The 21,373-nt window shown below is 51.3% G+C and overlaps 1 protein-coding gene across 1 annotated transcript in view; it reads left to right on the forward strand.

Moving 5' to 3' along the window:
- LOC309660415 (pericentrin-like) overlaps nucleotides 1-21,373 on the forward strand; it is a gene marked incomplete at its 5' end in the record, with an annotated part of 95,757 nt that overhangs the window by 20,934 nt on the left and 53,450 nt on the right. Inside the window, 10 exon segments of the mRNA XM_082460996.1 lie at nucleotides 221-346; nucleotides 4,125-4,271; nucleotides 9,479-9,630; nucleotides 11,325-11,784; nucleotides 13,511-13,673; nucleotides 13,885-14,097; nucleotides 17,687-17,719; nucleotides 19,066-19,295; nucleotides 19,696-19,812; nucleotides 20,655-20,861. Of these exon segments, the coding sequence (XP_082317122.1) occupies nucleotides 221-346; nucleotides 4,125-4,271; nucleotides 9,479-9,630; nucleotides 11,325-11,784; nucleotides 13,511-13,673; nucleotides 13,885-14,097; nucleotides 17,687-17,719; nucleotides 19,066-19,295; nucleotides 19,696-19,812; nucleotides 20,655-20,861 (1,848 nt within the window).

A 21,373-nucleotide genomic window follows, 5' to 3' on the forward strand; every position in this document is an offset into this window, starting at 1 on the left:
AGTTTCAGTGTTGTGCTGTGCAAACCCCATTTTCTGATGCTTGTGACTGAGGTGAGAATCCAGAGCCCACAAAGAGTGACTTGAATTTTTCTATGAGCTATAACCTGACTGCTGCGTGTCGTCACAGTGAAAATATGTGGAATAAACTGAGTTCCAGCCTCACCACAGATCCACGCACATGGTCAAGGCCCAGTGTTGACCTTCCTCCCCACTCAAGCAGGGCACTTCGGTTCCTGCGGAGCTGGAAGAGGAGAAGGAGAGGCAGCGGCTCTGCTGTCAAGAGGAGATTGAACTGCTGAAGTGTCAGTCAGAGGCGCTGCTGGAGCAGCAGGTCACACAGTTAAAGGTACTGGGGTTAAGAGTGATCTATTTCATTGCTATCCTTTCTCACCTGCAAAGTAAGTAAGAAAAATTTATTCTAAATTAATTTTGATATGCAAAATTAAAACACATTTTCATTGTCTTAGAAACTGAGATTTTTCGAGGCAACTATATTTCTTTCATTTTTATATTTAAATTGACTAGTTAGCATTCCTTTTCTTTCTTTTTTTTTTTTAAATGTTACTTTTAATTAATTAATTTATTTTTATTTTTGGCTGTGTTGGGTCTTCGTTTCTGTGCGAGGGCTTTCTCTAGTTGTGGCAAGCGGGGGCCACTCTTCATCGCGGTGCGCGGGCCTCTCACTATCGCGGCCTCTCTTGTTGCGGAGCACAGGCTCCAGACGCGCAGGCTCAGTAGTTGTGGCTCACGGGCCCAGTTGCTCCGCGGCATGTGGGATCTTCCCAGACCAGGGCTCGAACCTGTGTTCCCTGCATTGGCAGGCAGATTCTCAACCACTGCGCCACCAGGGAAGCCCGCGTTCCTTTTCTTTTAAGAAGTTGTCATCAGGGCTTCCCTGGTGGCGCAGTGGTTAGGAATCCGCCTGCCAATGCAGGGGACCCGGGTTCGAGCCCTGGTCCGGGAAGATCCCACATGCCACGGAGCAACTAAGCTCGTGAGCCACAACTACTGAGACTGCGTGCTGCAACTGCTGAAGCCTGCGTGCCTAGGGCCTGTGCTCCGCAACAAGAGAAGCCACAGCAATGAGAGGCCCGCGCACCGCAACAAAGAGTAGCCCCTGCTCTCCACAACTAGAGAAAGCCTGTGTGCAGCAACGAAGACCCAACCCAACCAAAAATAAATAAAATAAATAAATTTAAAAAAAAAAAAAAAAAAAAAGAAGTTGTCATCAAATAGTTGACCCTTAACCAACACGGAATTAAGGGTGCCGACCCTCTACACAGTTGAGAATCTGCGTGTAATTGATAGTTGGCCCTCGGTACATGTGGCTCCTCTGTATCCGCCATTACTGTGCATCTGCAGATTGAACCAGCCACGGATCGTGTGGTGCTGTAGTGTTTACCATTGAAACAAAATCCATGGCGCTTGCCTGCGGTCCAGTGGCTAAGACTCCACGCTCCCAGTGCAGGGGGCCCGGGTTCGATCCCTGGTCAGGGAGGTAAGACCCCCATGCTGTACGGCACGGCCCAAAAGAAACAATCCGAATGTAAGTGGACCCACACTGTCCAACCCCATGGTAAAGAGCCGGCTGTATTTAAGCCTGGGAAAATCTGAGCGCTGCTCGTGGCCTTGCTTTGGTGACTCAGCAGCGGCCACGTCAAGCCTTTTCTTGCTTCAAGGGGCCTGTTGCCACGGAAGGGTGTCTGCACAGGATGAGTGAGCATTCAGCACTACTTCTTACAATGATTTTTACTGTGGTTTTGTTTTGTTTTGTTTTTAATTACAACATTATTGAGATATAATGCACATATCATAAAAATCACACTTTTTGAAATATACAGTTCGGTGGTCTGCAGTATATTCACAAAGTTGTACAACTCCTATTGCTGTCTAATTCCAGAACATTTACATCACCACAAAAGAAACCCCCCACCCATTAGCAGTCTCTTCCCTCCCCCAGCCCCTGGCAACCACTGATCTACTCTCCACTTCTGTGGAGTTGCCTTTTCTGAACATTTTATAGAAGTCGAATCATACAAAATGTGGCCTTTTGTGTTTGCCTTCTTTCACTTAGAATAATGTTTTCTAGGTTCATATATGTTGTAGGGTGTATCAGTACTTGCTGTTTGCTTTCTATATATCTTCTGTCTCTTTTGTTCCTCTAAATCTCCATTACTGCCTTCTTTTGTTTTGATTTCCTTGATGTTTATTTTTCTATATATTTTTGATTTTTGTTTTTGTTTTTTGTTTGTTTGCTTTTAATTTTGTTAGTGCCTGCCCTGGGCATTACATTGAACATTTTATAACAATATGGTTCAGATTAATACCAACTTAATTTTAATAGTTCACAAAATTATTCTTCGATATAGCTTCATTCCTTCCTTCCTTCCTCCTTTGTGCTAATATTGTCATACAAAGAACATCTGTATATACTTTATGCTCGTTCTTTATGCATTTGTCTTCTAAATTACATAGGAAAAAGAATTACAAACTATACACATAAATATAAAAGACAAAATAGTTTGCTTCTCGCCGCTTTCTAGATTTTCTTTGTCTCTCAGCAGTTTGATTATGATGTGTCCAGGTGTGGATCTCTGAGTTTATCCTACTTGAAGTTTGTTGAGCTTCTTCTATGTATAGATTAATATTTTTCATCAAATTTGCAAAGTTTTTAGGCATGTTATCTTCAAGTATTCTTTTGCCCTGTTCCCTTTGTCCTTTCCTCTGGGACTCTCATGATGTGTATGTTGGTCTTTGAGGATGTCCTAGAGGCCTGTGAGCCTACTTACTTTATTTCTTTTTTTTTTTTTTTTTGTTCCCCAGAATGAATAATCTCATTTGACCTGTCTTCATGTTTGCTGATTCTTCTACCCACTTGAATCTGCTGTTGAGTCCCTCTAGTGAAACTTTTATTTCAGTAATTGTGCTTTTCAGCTTCAGAATATCTATTTGGTTTCATTTTATAATTTTATCTCTTTATTGTGGGGCTCTGGTTGGGGCATGCCTTCAATGCTGTGGCAGGCAGTATACATCTCTGCCTTAGCTTTCACTTCCTTTTAAGTTTTTTGATCAGCCTCTTATTAGCTCCAATTGTTATCACTGCCTCAGGCCGCTGAGATGTTAAACAGTTGCTGCTAATTGTTTTTGCCAAATGGCTTGGGCACAGGATTGTTGAGGTGAGTTCTGAATCAGATCCGATAAAAAACCAGCTTTGAGAACGGAGCTTTTCAGTGAGCTGCCAGTCAGGTCAGTTTGTGACAGTTGGTGGTGGTGCTTTGGTGGAGCTGCAAACCCATTCTTCTCCTCCTCCCCCCATAGTTGCTGGGCTGCATTTTCTTTCTTTTTTTTTTTTTTTTTTTTTTTGGCGGGTTCCCTGATCAGAGATTGAACCCTGGTTGAACCCCGGGGCCCACAGCAGTGAAAGCTTGAAATGGTCTTAACCACTGGACCACCAGGGAATTCCCTGGGCTGCATTTTCAAGGCTATCCCAGAGACTGGAGTGATGGGATTAGGGCAGGTTCAAACACCCAAAGCTTCCTGTTCTGATGGCGACTCAGCCTTTGTTTTTAATGAACACTTTAATTCCCAGAGCTATGAAAAAGTTGATTTTGACAGTTTTTGCCAGTGTTCTCGGTGCTCTTGTAGAGGAGTGGATTTTTGAAGGTCCTTATTCTGCCATTCTGGAAGTGCTATATCTGTAGTTAAAAAAAAAAAGCTTATTTCATTAATGTATTTTAACTCATTAGGTGAACATTATTAAAAAATATTTTTTATTATTTAAGAAGAAACAGGGTTTATTTTTTAAAACCAGAGGAAGTTAGGTTTCTAAATATCTTGGATTTTGATGGTCATGATACCCTGATGATGCAGAATTTCTTAACGTGACCATTGGGAAAGGTAGCAGGCTGTTTCTTTTGTATTCTATATGATAAGCACATTTGAACGCATGTTCACTGGGGATAGTGGCCTTGGCCTTTTTGATCATTGCTCTTGGCACAGAATACGGAATCAATAAATATTTGTTGAATGAACTAAATTCTAGTGAACAGCAGAGAAATGGAGCAAGGATAATTTTATAACTTAATGGCATTTTTTGTTGTTGTTAATAATTTGCTTTTGTACAGGGTGAATTTGAAAGTGAAAAGAAAGCTGCTTTGCATGAAAAAGAGGCGATACATAAACTTGAGCGTGAGCAGGCACAGTCTCTTTGCCAAAAAGAGAAAGAGTCTTTGTCTCTGCAGCTTCAGGAGAAGAATAACCAAATTCTGCAGGTATGTGGGATGCATCTTTTCTTTGTTAATTCTTTTTTTGTGTATGGTAAAATATGCATAACATAATATTTACCATTTCAACCATTTTAAGTGTACAGTTTAGCGGCATTAACCACATTCACAGTATTGTGCAAGTATCGCCACTATCCATTTCCAGAACTTGTTCATCATCCCAAGTAGAAGCTCTGTCCTCATTAAAAATAATTCCTGGGCTTCCCTGGTGGCGTAGTGGTTAAGAATCTGCCTGCCAATGCAGGGGACACAGGTTCGATCCCTGGTCTGGGAAGATCCCACATGCCGCGGAGCAACTATGCCCGTGTGCTACAACTACTGAGCCTGCACTCTAGAGCCTGCGAGCCACAGCTACTGAGCCCGTGTGCCACAACTACTGAAGCCGACACGCCTAGAGCTTGTGCTCCACAACAAGAGAAGCCACCGCAATGAGAAGCCCGTGCACCGCAACTCGCTGCAACTAGAGAAAGTACGCACGCAGCAACAAAGACCCCAATGCAGCCAAAAATAAATTAATCAATTAATTAATTTAAAAAAATAATAACTCCCATCCCCCTCCATCCTGCCCTGGTACCCAGCACTGTACTTTCTGCCTTTGTGAATTTGACTCCTCGAGGGATCTCATTTCAGAGGAATCATACAATATAGGTTCTTCTGTGTTTGACTTATTTCACTTAGCATAATGTCCTCAAGGTCCATCCATGTTGTGTGTGTATCAACATTCATGGCCTTTTATGGCTGACTAATATTATTCCATTGTATATAGACACCATATTTTGTTTATCTGTTCATCTGTTGATGGACATCTGTTAATGGATGTCTCTTCCTTTTGGCTGTTGTGCATAATGCTGCTGTGAACATTGGGGTGCAAGTATTTGCTTCAGTCCCTGCTTTTGATATTTTGGGGTATATATCTAAGAACAGAGTTGATGGGTCATATGATGATTCTGTCTTTAACTTTTTGAGGAACTGCTCAACTGTTTTCCACAGCAGCTGTGGCATTGTGCATTTCCACCAATAGTGCGCAAGTGTTCCAGTTTTTCCTCATTCTTGTCAATACTTGTTGTTTTTCATTTTTTAAAATAATAGCCATCATAATGGATGTGAGGTGATATCTTGTTTTTATTTGCATTTCCCTATTGACTGGTGATGTTGGACATCTTTTCATGGGTTTATTGGCCATTTTTGTCTGTTCAGGTCCTTGACAATTTTTTTCTATTGAAGTACAGTTAATTTACAATGTTGTGTTAGTTTCAACTGTATAGCAGAGTAACTCAGTTATATATATATATATGTATATACATATGTGTGTGTGTGTATATATATAAAGTATATATATATACTTTTTAAGATTCTTTTCCCTTATAGGTAATTACAAGATATTGAATGTAGTTTTCTGTGCTATACAGTAGGTCCTTTTTGGTTATCTTATATACAGTAGTGTGTACATATTAATCCCAAACTCCTAATATATCTCCATGTCTGAGAGTCTATTTCTGTTTTGTAAATAAGTTCATTTGTATCATTTTCTTAGATTCCACATATAAGTGATATCATACAGTATTTTTCTTTCTCTGTCTGACTTATTTCACTAAGCATAATACTCTCTAGGTCCATCCATGTTGCTGTAAATGGCATTATTTCATTCTTTTTTATGGCTGAGGTCCTTGACAATTTTTGAATTGGGTTTTTTTCATTATTATTATTGAAAATACGGATGTGTATTTATACTATTTTTAGAGATAGTCCCACTGTGTGATCTTTCAGAGTCATAATAGTACTGCTGCTTTCTTTGACTTTATCATCATACAGGGTCGCTGGATTTGAGCTTATTCATACACTGGAGGCACAGTTTTCTTAGGAATATGTTCAGGCACCGCACTAAGCACATTAGATGTAGAATTTTCTCATTTCTGTGCAGCTCTCTCCCTCTCAGGACACTGAGGCCCAGGAGAGGTTCCGTTAATTTGCTCAAAGTCCGTGGCTGTCAAGTGGTGGAGCCAGGCCTTCTGACTGTAAACATTGCACATGGGTGCGTCTGACTTAATTTGGTACCAAAGATGTCAGAGTCACTCCCAGCCAGATTCAGGGCAGCATGTATCTGTGGAGGTCAGTCATTAGCTACCCATCAAGGGGCATGTTCCTGGCTGCAGAGGCCCCTCCTGTGCTGGGAGCCAAGCCACGAGAAGGCAGGAGGGTGGGGGGCACATGCAGGGGAGCAAGGACGGCACCAGGGCTTAGGCAGGAGGGGGTTCCATGAGGAAGAACGAGCCTTTCGAATTGCTTCCTAAGCTTCTTCTTCAATATGCCAGGCATTTCTGCTGATACATGATATGCATTCTTAAAAAAACTCATTCTGTACGGAATACTAAAATTAACATGACTTGTGGGCAAAATAGGGTTAGAGATACACCATTCAAAGCCTCTGCGATTTTATACCTCAAGGACCAGAAACAATAACAATCCTAATAAAAGTATTAGTACAGTTAAAAAGAAATGTTAAATTCTGAATTAAGAGAGAAATTGTAAAACATACATAGTGGTTTACCTTTAAAAAGGGGGGATGGAAGCTTGATGGCAGGAGTGTGAGAGAAGGTGGGGAGGAAAGACTGAGAGGCACCAGGAGAGGGGGAGGCCCTCGTGTGGGCGCGTGGAGGGCAGCAGGCGACTCCCGTGGGCCAGTGGGCCGGGCTGTCGTCCCGCTGCCCAGAGGCTCCCCGGTCGGAGGAGGGCACGCGACCCTTCAGGAAACCAGACTCTGCGGGAAGTTGTTTCCACTGTGAAATTATCTTACAGGTGTCCTTAAAATGTACGTGTTCGCTTAAAGTAATACTGAGGAGTAAGGAATGGTGTCCCACCACCCACGTTAAGCACCTCAAGAGACCCCCCGCCCCCTGCCCCCCGCGAGGCAACCACCCTTCTGATTGTTGCAGATTTCTTGCTCACTGATGTGTTTATTCCCAGACACTCTGCTGTTGAGCCTCAGCCCTTTCCGGCCGTCACAAGGGGGTGCGTACTGGCCTGTCTCATTCCGTGTTGACTGGAGGTTCACAGATGGCGATGGTGGGGCCGTACCCGCCATCCAAGCTGCCGAATGGCATCCGTTGCGTGTGTGCTCATTGGTGGACTTGGGCTTGTTTCTATCCTTCTGCCATTATGAATAAAGCTGCCCTGAGTTTCCTACACACACCTCTTACACAGATGTGCAGGAGCTTCTTAAACCTAGAAGTGCGTGTCCCAGTTGTGGGGTTCTGCCCCTGGTGGGTAACCCCAAGGCTGTTTCTGGGTGGTTCCACCAGTCGTGCACTCGAGCTCCTGTTACTCCACATCCTCTCCTGGAATGTTCTTACTTTTTAGTTTTTGCCAATTTTGTGGCAACGAAATGGTGTCTCTCGGTGGTCTTAATTTGCTGATGAGATGCGCATCTGGCACTATGTTTGTGATCCATTTGTGTTTCCCTTTCTGTGAAACGCCTTTTTGTATCTTTGGCCATTTTTCTATTTAAAACAGTTGTTTGTGTTTTTCTTACTGATTTAGGGATTTTTTTTTGTATTTCTGGATTTCTTCTAATTTGTAGGGGTTTTTTCCCCTTTTGTCATCTTTTGATGAACAAATGTTCTTCATGGATGAATTAACTCTATTAACTTATTGAGTACAGACAGTCCCTGACTTACAGTCGTTTGACTTAGGGTTTTTTGACTTATGATGGTGTGAAAGAAGTGCACATAGAGTAGGAACAGTACTTTGAATTTTGAATTTTGGATTTTTATCTTTTCCTGGGCTAGTGACGTGTGGTGCGGTTCTCTCCTGTGATGCTGGGCAGGGCAGCCACACGACCAGAAAGGTGAACGACTGATACGCTGACAGCCGTTCTGGACCAAGACAGCCAGCCGCTCTGCTTTTCCTTTTCAAAAGATTACCGTTAATTAAAGTAACCAGGCATCTCAAGTTAATGAATTTAGTGCTTTTCTATATACGGGAAGAAGCAAAGTCTGGGCTCAGTGAAATCATTTTTTGATCTGCACTTCCTCTACCTGGGGCCAGTATCCTGTGTTTTCCCATCCTGAGCCCGCTCAGGGCTCACTGTCCGGGCAGCTGTGGTGGCTTGATGGCTGCAACATCCTTTGTTTACTGATATGGCAGGTAACCCTTTTCATTCACAAGTGTATTAAATGCATCTCTTTTTTTTTTAAATTAATTATTTAGTTTTGGCTGAGTTGGTCATTGCTGCGCACGGGCTTTCTCTAGTTGCGGCGAGCAGGGGCTACTCTTTCATTGCAGTGCACGGGCTTCTCATTGCAGTGGCTTCTTTTGTTGTGGAGCGCAGGCTCTAGGCACGCGGGCTTCAATAGTTGTGGCTTGTGGGCTCAGTAGTTGTGGCATGCGGGCTCAGTAGTTGTGCCATGCGGGCTCAGCAGTTGGGGCTCGCGGGTTGTAGAGCGCAGGCTCAGTAGTTGTGGCGCACGGGCTTAGTTGCTCCATGGCATGTGGGATCTTCCCGGACCAGGGCTCAAACCCGTATTCCCTGCATTGGCAGGCGGATTCTTAACCACTGTGCCACCAGGGAAGTCCTTAAATGCATTTTCGATGTATGGTATTTGCAGTTTAGGATGGGTGTATTGGGATGTAATCCCATTGTAAGTGGAGGAAGATTTGATAGGAATGCAGGTGAGGGAGCAGGACCAGCAGAGGAAGGGTCTGCCGTCCACAGGCTCTCTGCGTGGAACCCACCACCAGCCACACCCTGGCATCTGGGGCCGCCCCAGCCTCGAGCCATCCGGGCATGCAGTTCATCTTCTGTGTCTCTTTTGTCCATTTTTTGGTCATTGTTTGCCATCTTGAAACCTGCCATTCTCTGTTTACTTATTCCATTTTCTTTCATTTTTCCAGCGACCTGTATGGCCCAGTGGTTTATAGGAGCCACACTTTTTTCCCAAGTTCCCTCTATGCACAACATTGAAACTGTTTTCTGTCCCTTTTGTTCTCTTCAGTAAATTGGTTTCAAAATTACACCCTTCTTCTTTTTCCTCTGGCCTGTGTTTTGTGTACTTTATGGACCCCACGCTGGTGTCGCATCATCCGTTTTCTCCATCCCACAAACCACAAACCTGCTCTTGGATAAAGAAAGTTCCTTACAGAAACTTACTTTTAACTAAATTGTCTTAACTAAAGCTTTAACAATTTTTCTTCAACAGCTAAAAGACCAGATTTTATCCTTAAGTCACGAGATAGAAGAGCGCCATTCCGAACTGGAGAGGCTTCAGCAAAGGCGGGAAAGGGAGAACCAGGAGGGCACGACTCTCATCTCGATGCTCAAGTCCGACATCGACCTGTCCCACAGCGAGAGGTCAGTGGCCGCCTCTGCTTCTTGGGCTGGAGTGCATGTTGGCACCCGGCGGATGGGACCCTGTGCTGCGTGGGTCCTCTCGTCCAGGAGGGTCTTAAACTTCAAGACGAGCGCTGAGTTGTGGCACCCACATACCCACCACCTCGCTTTGCCAAACCTTTCCATTTTGCCAGGTTACAAGATTTGATGCTGCTATGCAGGCAGTTACTGACCCGCCCTTTTCTTGTTTGTTTGGGGGTCTTATTTAGGAAATAGTTTCCCACCTGGCGCTAGGCAGGTTTTAGCTCTGCTTCTCGTGTGGTTCTCGAGTGAGCCGTCCAGTTGTGTTTGCCTGATGTCAGGAGACGCTCTCGTCTTTGCCTGTCGGGGCCATTGGCTCAGCGTCGCCCGGGAAGGTGCAGCTCACTGGCCGGCCTCTCTGGGCCCCTTTGTGCATCTCTCGTCCCGTCCCTGCTGGTCTGGGGTTCCCGCTGCCCCTGGACCCTCACGCTCAGCACCGCGGCGCTAGCGTGTATGCAGCGCTGAGGGTCAGAGGAGACGGGGGAGGGCCGCTGTGCGGAGGGCGGGCGCTGCTCATGGGGGCTCGGTCTCTCCGTTCAGTCTTTCACGGCTTCATTGTCTCCGCGAGGACCTTGCGTGCTGTGTCCAGCTGCCTTGCGGCTCGATGAGGGGAGTGCAGGGCAGGATGTGTCAGGCCTGGCCCTGCACTCGGGGGGCTGGCAGAGAGCAGAGGCCCCGAGGCGTTCGGGGGGCGTGCCGGCGGGTGAGATGCCCCGACACCCACGAGTGTTTGGAGTTCATGCGGCTCCTCAGGGAACAGGGGTCGGCATGGCCTGGACGGGGCCCAAGGAGGAGGGGGGGGCTGGGGCCTTCTGGCATTTTCTCTCAGAGCAAAGCAGACACCGCCTGCCCGAGCCCGTCTCGGGGTGGTCCTTACGCCCTCCCCGCACGCTCCCTCCGAGGGGCCTGGGCGGCAGCAGGGGCTGTCGGGCCCGCCGTTTGCAGTCTGCCCCCACCTGCCCCCGCCCCTCACATCCCCGCATCCGTTTCTCGCTGTCTCTGGCCCCGGCCTCGGGTGTCAGCTTCCCGAGGGGCGGCTCTTCCCGTGTCTTGAGTGGCGTTACCCTGAGCTGGGCCTAAGGGAGGGGTGTGAGCCGTGGGTGGATGGGGATGGCCAAGCCCTGACATCTCGTGGGCACCGGAGCCACGTCCTGGGCGGGGTCACCGTGCCCCAGACGACGCCCCGCAGCTGGAAGGGCTGGTCTGGGAGGATGCAGCTCAAAGACAGGACTCCTGTCCTAGGGGAACCAAACCCCCCAAACTCCGTGGTTTGTGTGGCCCCCGAGAGAGACACGGGGAGACACGACGCCTTCCCATGCTGGTGGGCTGTGGGCGAGGGGTGACTTGGACTTGGGAGCCGGTGTCTCCTGAGAGGCTGGAGCCGGAGGGGCCACGTCGGCGCCCAGCTCTGCTCCCGGGAGCCGGGGAGGCTGTGGCGTGGCGCAGGCCGGGTCTGTGCAGCTCGTGGCGGCGCCGCCGCGGGGAGAGCAGCTGGGAGGAGGGCCCTGGGCGAAGCCCCGGTGCGGGCTGGGCCCAGGCCTCCAGAGAGGGGCGCTTAGGTCACCCACAGCGCTGCGTGCGTGCCGTCGGCCGGGCGGGGTCTCGGCTGACACTGCCCCGTGTGCCCCTCTCAGGAGAGCACTCCGGGACGCCCTGAGGAGGCTGCTGGGTCTGTTTGGGGAGACGCTCAAGGCCGCCGTTGCCCTGAGGAGCCGCATCGGCGAGCACGTGGGGCTCTGCCTGGAGGATGAGAGCCCGCCCGCGGGTGAGCGCCCACAGCCCTGTGCCCACAGCCCCCAGGCCGGCCGCCGGGCGTCCTCCTGGCAGCGCGGCCTCTGTGTCTGCTCGCTTGTAGCCCCGGCCCTGGACGAGGCGTGGCCTGGGCTCGACGCGGCCCTGCCGGAGCCGGATGGCACGTCACCCGAGCGTGCCGAGACGTCGTCAGTGGCCGAGATCAGCAGCCATGTCTGTGAGAGCTTCTTCATGAGCCCGGAGAGCACGCTGGAGTGGGAGCAGCCCGTCAGGAGGGTCTACCAGAGCCTGGGCCTGGCGGTGGACGGCCTCCTGGAGATGGTCCTGGACTCCACCAGACAGGTGAGACGCGGCCCCTCGGCCTCCCTCTGCAGAGGAGGGTGGCGGGCCGAAGGGGCGGGCGGGGCATCGGTGGGTGACAGCGCAGCCCCAGGGGCCTGCCGGGTGCTGTGCGGTCAGGGTTTCCGGTCCTCCACCAGACCCTGCGGGCGAGACGGGAGGTCTTCTCTCTCCAGGCGGGTCTGATTTCTTTCTCTCCTCTCTCTGCCGGGTGTCGTCCTGAGCCTGTTACCCCCAGGGAGGTTCGCCCACAGGTTTTCGTCAAATAGGAGTCTTTTCTGAGCCGAAATACTTGGGGAAGTAGGCTTGCTGTGAATGAAAAGTAAAACCTCAGTGCACTTAATTTAGATCATGTGTGTTCAGCCTCTTTTACTGCACCTTGTACACCATTTTAATTCTATGTTGAATACACTTACGTTTAGAAATTATTACTGAAGACGGGACTTTTTTTGTTAACCTTTTAGAATGTTTCAGACAATTAGCAGAGGCATTAAGTAGGAAAACTTAGAAAGCAATAGCCTTTTCCCAAAGTTGCCCAGTTAAAACATAAGCATTTTCACGTGAAGCATCGCTGTTCCGTCTCAGAAACATTGAGGCGCGAATGCAGGTAGAGCCACAGTGTCGAGCCCTGAAGTTCCTCCTCTGGTTTCGTCCCATCTTCTCTCAGAAACCGGACAGAGTTGGGCAGCATCTGATGATAAACAATCAGGTGCTTTTGATTGTCCCCAAGCACAGTTAACGGAACAGACGCCGTCGGGTCTGCAGTCTGACCTGGCCCGCGGCCCTGCGTCCCCGCTGCCCCCACTGTGTGCTCTGCAGGGGCACCTGGGTGTGTAAGCGGGGAAGCAGGGGAGGTGGGAGTTGGCACAGGGCAGCGGCCAGAGGGGAGCAAGGAGCCCCTGTTCAGGTCGGGGTCAGTGGTGGGGGCTGCCCGAGGACCGCTGGCTGCAGGAGGGGGCAGCGGCAGCCGAGAACTCGGGCGGGCAGCCCACAGCAGGGCATGAGGAGAGGTGGCGCCAGGGGCTGTTTTCAAGGTAAAACCAACAGGTTTCCTTAGAGGCTGGGGCCGGAAGGGTCAGAGTGGGTTACACGCAGGGGGAGGCTTAGGGGGCCCCGGGCCAGGTGCTGAGTTGTCGGTCAGGACAGCTGGGTGTAGGCGTTTAGCATTCAGAGATTAATCTGGGCCCTCCAGCCTGTGGGTTGCCTGGGGGCTTCAGCCTGGACATGCCCACCAGGGGAGCTCAGGAGGAAGGTGAGATTGGGGCCCCGGGCTGTGCCTGGGAAGGGGGGGCGTCCCATGGTGTCCGACCTGGGGAGGGAGGGTCGCGTCAGGTCCCCTGCCCGGTGTGGTGATGGCCCAGGAGCCTTTCCCCATCCTCCACCTGCAGTCACCAGGGGGCCTGTCCCTGCCCGGGTGCCAGGCTCCTGCCCGTGTGTACCATGAAATGACCACCCCCCCCCCGCCGTGTTCCACGCAGACACACGTGGGGTCGACGGTCACAGACGGTGTGTCCGTGCAGCGTTGTCTGTGTCTCCGTGTGCAGAACTTTCCTTTTTTGAAAATTTGTTGCTTGTTTAGTAACTGACATAACATTGAACATGGAAATTGCTGTTTCTTACAGGATATTTTTGGTTTCCCCAGAATTCTATGCAAATAGAACTCTGTTGGTGTCAGTATAAGCTTTGATTACTTTTGGTCCAAAATGCTATTTTCAAACGCGTTTCACAGCTGGAGGAAGCCCGTCAAATTCATTCTCGTCTTGAGAAGGAGTTCAGCTGTAAGAGCGAGGAGACGGCGCAGGTGGTGCGGAAGCACCAGGAGCTGCTGGAGCACCTGGACACGGAGAACGCGGCCAAGGCCCAGCTGGCGTTGGCGCTGCACACGGCGGAGGGTGAGCGGGGCCTGCCTGCCGGGGGCGCGCGTCGTGCTGGGGTCTCGACAGCAATGGCGTCAGCCACCTTCCCGGGGGCGCGCCGCCGCCCCGACCCCGCGCGCCTGTGCCTTGCAGGGAGGGTGGTCCGGTGCCGTCCCTGGGGGAACAGGACCCCCCGCCCCCCCCCCCCCCCCGGGGGCCTTACAGCGGTCTCCCGCATGGACCGCAGGCATCGTCGAGGGCTTCACAGAGGAGAGGGCCGGCCTGCAGGAGGCGCTGGGCCGGAAGGAGGCGAGTGAGCAGGGCCTGGTGGCCGAGCTGGAGGGCCTGAGGCAGCAGCTGCAGTGTGCGGCCCGGCGGCAGGCGGAGCTGCAGGAGGAGAACTCCGTGCTGTGGAGCCAGAAGGAAGCCTTGGCTGTGGAAGCCGGAGAGAGGGAGGCCGGTAAGGAGGCCGAGCTGCAGCCTGGGGCGCGGGCAGAGCCGGGCTGGCTCGGACTCGAGGCTTTGAGGTCAAAGGGGACGAGGTTGCTGGCCCTCGGGGCTGCGTGTGGCTTGAGGGCGGCTGCGGTGGCTGGCTGTGCTGTAGGAAAGGCTGCTGACTCTGAGGCCGGGTCGCCTGGCCAGGGGGTCGCCCACCTGTGTGCGGTCGTCAGCCTCGGCGTCCTAGAGGCAGTGGTCCAGCGGGGAGTGTTTGTTTGGGATCAAAGAATTGCAGTTTGGAGCACGCAGATTCTGGTCCCGATAGGCAGTAGAAACAGTCGGAGCCTTTGTGGGTGAGGACGGGGGGGTTTGCCTACAGAGAATTTAATTGGAGTCAGAGGCAGAAGCCAGTCTGGGCTGAACACGCCTGAGAGCCGAGGCCGTCACGAGGGAGGAGAAGGTCCGTTTTGGGGACGGGAGCAGGTGCGGTTCTTGCTGCGTCCCTGGAATCTCTGAGCTTTGGCCCAGGTCCCAAGTTCACGGCTCCCCTCGCTGGGAACGGGCTTGAGTTCCACTCCTTAATGGCCCCCAGGCTCCGTCTTAAAGCCCCTTGACGTGCTGACTCTGTTTTGTTTCACATTTCACAAAATAAATAGCCAAGAATGTGAAAAAAAATGAGGGCTACTTAAAAATTTTCTTTAAAATTACCAGAAAAGTGTCTGTTAACCTTAGCTAGGAAGACATAGGGTTTTTGCTTTTGTTTTTTTTTTAACATCTTTATTGGAATATAATTGCCTTACTGACATACAGTTTTAACAAAAGTAGGTCATTATAGTTTCAGATTCTTAGAAATTTTAGATCTTAAAATATTAAACGTAAAAACAGTTAAAACATAAAAAGCTTGAAATGTGGAGCTTGTGGGCAGTGGCGGCGGCGGGGGCAGCCGGTCTGTGAGAAGTGACTGCGCCTTCCTCTCCCCGCGGCCCCCGCAGCCCGGCCCCTGAGAGCGAGTCCGGCTGGGCCCACCTCTCTGCTGCCCCCCCCCCACACAACAAAGGCGTCAGCGACCTTCTGACTTAAAGGGGCTCCTGCTGAGCCACCACCCCAAGCAACTCAGAAAACTCATTTCTCTTCCTCCAATTCTTCTTTTTAGTTTTCCGATGAATAAACAGTTGTTTGTTTAATTGGCTTCTGCCCTCGTCTTCGGTACCTCTTGTGGGCGAGACGCGCGTTCACGCTCCCACGGCTCTTGAGTGGATGTGCGGGTCCGACGGACTTGCAGGCTCTTGAAGCAAAGAGTGATTTGTGCTGTTGTCTTGGTTTCCATCCGCCTGGTTTATTAAAACTATAGTCATCTCCAGACCTCATCTTCTTGTTCAGCTTTAATATATATAATATTCTTTTGTCTCTTTTCCATTTTTTGATGTGAACTTCTGATGGTAAAAAATTAACCTGCTTTCTTTGTTCCCTTGGATGTCTTTTTTCACTCCTTTGCTTTGTCCTTTTTTGTACTTGAACTGTGTCTAATGGATGTTGTGCTAATTGAGAGCGGACCCGAGGCATCTTCTCAGCTCTGTGTCTGCGGTGACTCTGTTCCCGGGTCTGCTCGGGCTTCCTAGGACTGCTCGCCCCGCCACCTCGAGCTGGGGCAGGGCCGTCCCCTGCTGACTGTGCCGCCTTCCGCTTGGCTCGTGTGCTTGCTTCTTCCTCGTTCAGGTCGTGTCCTTGGTCCCCAGCACAGAAACCCGTCCCGCTTTCCCCTCTCTGCTCGGCCCCCAGGGACAGAGGCGTGTGTGAGCACGTGAGCGCGTGTGCTCTGTGTGTCTGTGTCGTGTGCACGGTGCTCCCTGAATGGCAGTAAGATGTGGGTGGTTTTCTCCACGGCTCCCCGCAGACTGGACACTTTCAGAGAAGGACCTTGAGGGAAACCTTCCAAGACCTCGAGTGCCTGAAAGTTAACTTATTTCAACCTCATCCTTAAATGAAGTGGTAGCTGGAAAGACACAATTCTAGATTTGGTTTCTTTTTCTTGAATACTTTGAGACTAAAAACCATTGTTTTCTTGCATCTGGACACTCTTTGGCACGTCTGATCGTGTTTCTTTGGAGGTGTTTTTAGAAGTTTCTCTTTGCTTGGATGTTCACCCGTCCCGGAACCGTATCTGGAGTGGTTTCCCATGCCTGCCCTGCTCTGCCTGCAGCCGGGCGTTTGTTACATCTGGGGCTTTGTTGTCATTACTTCTTGGCAGTGTCTCTTCCGTGCGCACACTTTGCTGTCCCCAGACGCCCTGGGCCACACGTCCCAGTGCGGCAGTGTCCTGGCTGGGGCCCCCTCCTGTTCCCGGGTGTTGGCGTCCCAGCCTGTGGGTCCAAGTGGTGGCTGGGCCCTCCCCATTTGAGACCCATGTTTGTTGTCACGGGCTCTCGTACCTCCAGCCTGCTCTCCCTGTGCGGGGTGTTAGGGCTTCAGAGTTGGGACCGCGTGGGAGATGCAGAGGTGTAGGGTCAGGCGAGCGGCCACGTAGCCCTAGGCCTGGCGCCTCCCCTGCGTCCCCTGCGTCCACTGTGGCCGCCCCTCACCCCTGCAGAGAGGGCTGGCCCACCTGTGTGGTAGGGGCTGGCCAGGGGGGGCAGATCCATGGAAGCTTTTCCCGGACCCAGGCCAGTCTTCCCTCCTGCGTTTGTTTTATCCCCAGGAAATTCTCGTGTTTCCTTTGGGTCCTCTCGGTTTGCTGTCGTCTTTACATGGTTAACCCACCTTAATTTCTCACTGTTGTCTGGTCCTTGTCTCCACCTGCCCGGCCATCTGGGGACTCCCGGTGTGCTGCTACCCTGCAGGAGCCCGCCGGCCTGGCACCTGACCTTCCCTTCCCTCCCCAGGCGCGGTCCTGGGGGCCACCTGGTCCTGGTTCTGCTTTGGCTCCTCGTGAACACGGGCCAACTTCCAAAGGGCGGGAGTCCTGGCGCCCGTGGGGGAATTCAGCTCAGCCTCACCTGTTCTCGGCGTGTCTCGTGCCCGCCTTCAGGGCGGTGCCATCTGTCCTCTGTGTTTTTCCTTGTTGTCTTTAAAAGTCAGCAGCAAAGCCCTTGGGAGCCAGGACCTGCTGCGACAGGAGGGCCAACAGTGGCCTCAGTCTTAACAGAGACCTAGCGGCTTACGCTGCAGCCGTTACTCATCCTTACGGTCCTGGAGGCGGGAATCCAAGGTGAAGGTGCCGGCACGGTCACCTTCTGGTGCGAGCCCGCTTCCCACTCGTGGACGCGCCTTCTCGCTGGGCCCTCACGTGCAGGAGGGGCAGGAGCTCCGTGGGGCCTCTTTTGTAAGAGAAGCACTCATCCCCTCATGGGGCTCCGCCCTTAGGACCTCATCACCTCTGAAGGCTCCACCTCCAAACACCAGCATATGCATTCTGGGAGCACAACATTCGGACCAAGCAGTGGCATCATGGAAATGACGCACGTTTCAGAGGTTGTCCAAGGCCTGGCATCAAGGCCACATTTCCTGGAGTCCTGCTGCTGACATTCTCCCTTCTCTTATTTCTAACTTTCATACCCTAAGTCGCCCAGTTTTCTGTTTTCATTTCTGAAAATGCTGTGTGTTTTCATTTATAGGCACTCCTGTTTCTATAGCACGCAAGGATTCAGGTTTGTAAAAGCAAATGAGTGATTTCTGTGTGGTATGCTATATGTTTGCATCAGGTTTTCCAATTTTTTACTAAAGACGACGAGTACTTAGCTTTTGTGGCAAACTACTACATAAAAGATAACTTTGATCTTCAATATTCATACATAAAAATGGGCAAGCATTTCTCTCACGATGCTTAACTGCAGTTACTGAGCCTCAGGAAGCCTGTCTGGCCATAGTCGTCCTTGGGCTGGGGGCCTGCACTGGGGGCCCCAGGAGGTCTCCTGATTCTGGGGTTGGCCCTCTGTGTGGCCTTAATGGCCACATGGACGCCTCCCCTCAGTCCTGCCTGCACAAAGGCCGTGAGACCCTGAAGCGGGTCCTGTCTGGGTGGCTGAACAGGCAGCACCGGTCATCACAGCAGCGACACACAAGCCCTGGTTTCGAGTCTCTGAGGCCCGTGAGGGACACTGTTCTAACTGCATGTTTAAGCCTAATTTGCCATCGTTGCTGACTTGTTAGCCTGGAAGTTCACTGAGAATGTTACATTAGTGGGGGTGATAATTTGTCATAAAAGACTGACAGATTTATACAAACCAAAATAATTAACTTTGGAAAGCTGGTGAAATGTAAATACAAACATATGGGTTTAACATTTCAGTTTCAGGATAGTTTCAACACTTTGGGATCCGTTGCAGGGAGACCTCTCTTCCAAAGATGCTTATTAACCTGTCGTTTCCCTTGGATCATGGCCTCGTCGCCCCATCCATTTTAGGTCGGCTTTAGATTTGCTGACGGCTCGACCCTTTTCCTCAAGACAGGTCACCCCTGGGTGCGTAGGGAGCCCTGTGCGGTCAGCACATCAGCCGGGAACCTCCCCAGCGGGCCTGGTGTTCCCTCTGGTGGAGGTTTTAAGTTACATTTTATTTTTCCATGTTGGAGAATATACGTGAAGGCAGAATTCCTAGAAAGCTACCTGATTCGTCATTTGGGGACACAAAGATGTATTCTCTTCTCAGGCTTTAAAATTTTTTATTTTAGCCAATTTTCGTTTAAAAAGTATAATTTTTCCTTCCTCCCCCACCCCCCACCCCCCGCAGAAGTACTCAGCTTTGTTTTCAGTGGGTTTTGGCAGAATTGTGGCTGTTTATTAGGACGTGGGCTCGGGATCTGACAGGTCGAGGGTGCACATCCGTCCTCTCGAGCTGTCTGTGTGTCCTTGGCTGAGTCACACGCCTGTGGCGGGGGGAGGGATAAGCATGCTGCCCCCCCGCGCTCCATCGCTGAAGAAGCACGCGTCTCCATGTTTCTGCTGGCACACGGCACCCTGAGCTGGGCTCCTCGCCTGTTTCCTCGGCACCTTTAGCTCTTCGGAAGGAAGTGGAGTCTCTCACCCAGGAGCAGTCGGAGACCAAGGAGCAGGCGGAGAAGGACCGTTCAGCTCTGCTCTCACAGATGAGGCTTCTAGAGGCCGAGCTGGAGGAGCAGCTCTCTCGGCAGCAGGCATGCACGCGGCAGGCCGAGGAGCTCTCCGCCCTGCGGCAGCAGATGGGCTCCCTGGACCAGCACCTGCGCCGCCAGCGCCAGTTCATGGATGTAAGAGTCTCGAGCGATAAGCTTATTTGCGTCACCGGAGGTCATCTTCGTAGCATGAACTTCTTTCCAGGTTGTTAAGTAGCTTCTGTGCTGGCATCGGGGTGAACGTGAGCGCAGCCTGGCGGACGTCTCGGGTGTCGTCCACGCGCATCTTGCCCTGGCCCGGGGCGGCGTCTGCTGGCCCCCTGCTGTCTGCTTTCTGTCCCTCCTTCTGCCCGTGTCTCAGAAGCCGCCCTGGGTCCCACCTGGGGGCTGCGCCTCTTCATGTGGCTCCATGTGTCATTCGCGGTGCCCATGACAAGGGGGCCCCTTCCGCCCGGTCCCCGTCCTCCACTCCTGCCTGCAAAGGGCGGTGGGGACACTCGGGGAAACGGTGCAAACAGGCCGCCTCTCACGACAGGCGCAGGCGGTGGAGCGCGAGCGCGAGCGCGAGGACTTCCAGCAGGAGATCCGGAGGCTGGAGGAGCAGCTCCGCCAGGCGGCCCGGCCGCGCCCGCCGGGTCCCCGCGATGGCGATGTAAGTCAGCCCGCCCACCGCGCGCCGGCCCCGCCCGCGGGGGCTGTGTTCTGTGCCGCTCTCAACAACAGCTTCATCTGTACCCCCTTTCTTGCCTTCCATGTACACGCAAACGACCATGGGTGCAGCTGGATGGTGAGGTGCGAGTGCTCTGTGCTTGTCTGTGTCTGTCCGTCCGTTCGCACCCTCGGTGCTGCTGCCTCTCGCCTGTTCTCTGCATGACCAGACAGGGAGGGGTTGGTGCACGGAGGCCTGTCTCTGGTTTGTTTTTCTTGCTTCCTTCTGCTTGGGGTTGGATCTGTCTGCTTCCTCCTGTCTGAGGTCGCTGTAGTTGATTTGCTTATTCTTATTAAAAATTAAACTTACTTTGAGATGATTGTGGATTCACTTGCAGTTAGAGGAAATAAGACCAATTCCCCCCATGGTGATGTCCCACAGGAGGTCCCAGCCAGGGTGTGGACGTGCAGACAGGAGACGGCGCCCACTCCCCGTGCAAACGGACCATAGGTGTAACCTTTGCACTCAGCCTGCTTCTCGACCCTGACCCAGGCGGTGCTGTATCTGTGCTCGGTTCTTTTTTTTTTTTTTTACTGCTCGGTGGCTTTCCATTCCTTCCTCTCAAAATTAATATTATTTTACTAACAAATTCTGTGTTATTTTTTGTGTATCATTTTACAGAGAGAATTCTGTCTTATTCTTTCACCAGGCTTCACTGTGCAGCGTGGGTCTAGAAAACCATGTAGAGGATCAGTTTTCTCACAGTTGTGTTGTACTTTTTAATTTGCAAGGTGGGTTTTTTTTTTTTAAACTATTGTTTCTGAAGCATTTTCTGTGGTTTTTAGATTGAATTGTTAGAAGAAAAATTGAGAGAAAAATCAGATGGACTTAATGAACTGATTATAAAGAAAGAGTTGGCAGATAGACAAGTATTAATCCAGGAAGAGGAGATTAAACGTCTGCAGGAGACGAACGCCAGCACCACAAGAAAACTGATGCAGCTCCAGGGAGAACTGGAGAGACAGCGGAAAGCTGCGAGGGACCTGGAGCAGGTGAGCGTGCGGTCCCGGGGCGGAGGGGGGTGGCAAGGGGGGAAGCTGCTGTGGCGGGGCTTCCTTTTCACCGCAGACCCGCAGCTCTGACTGCTCCACTGTGGACACAGGGTCACCAAGCGTGTGGGGGTCTCCCCAGTCCCCAGTGACCCCAGCTGGGTGTCCTACGACTTAGCTCAACTCTGACGTCGTCTACCTGGAGATGGCGTCAGACCCCACAGCTTAAGAGCTCAGTCCCACAGGACTGTCCCTGCCCCCAGATGTCTACCTCAGGTCCAACTTTTATAAATTGAGGATGCCACGATCCCCTCCTGGGTTTTGACGAATTTGCTAGAGTGGCTCACAGAACTCAAAACACTTTACTTGCTGGGTTGCCAGTTTATCATGAAAGGATGCAATTCGGGAACAGCCAGATGGAGGAGGTGCGGAGGGCAGGTGGGGAGGGCGCACCGACCCAGAAGCTCCTGGAAACCCATCCTTTTGGGTTTTGTGGAGGCTTCATCATGCAGCCA

The sequence above is a fragment of the Balaenoptera physalus genome (genome assembly GCF_965194825.1).
Source record: "Balaenoptera physalus genome assembly, chromosome: 4".
NCBI lineage: Eukaryota > Metazoa > Chordata > Mammalia > Artiodactyla > Balaenopteridae > Balaenoptera > Balaenoptera physalus.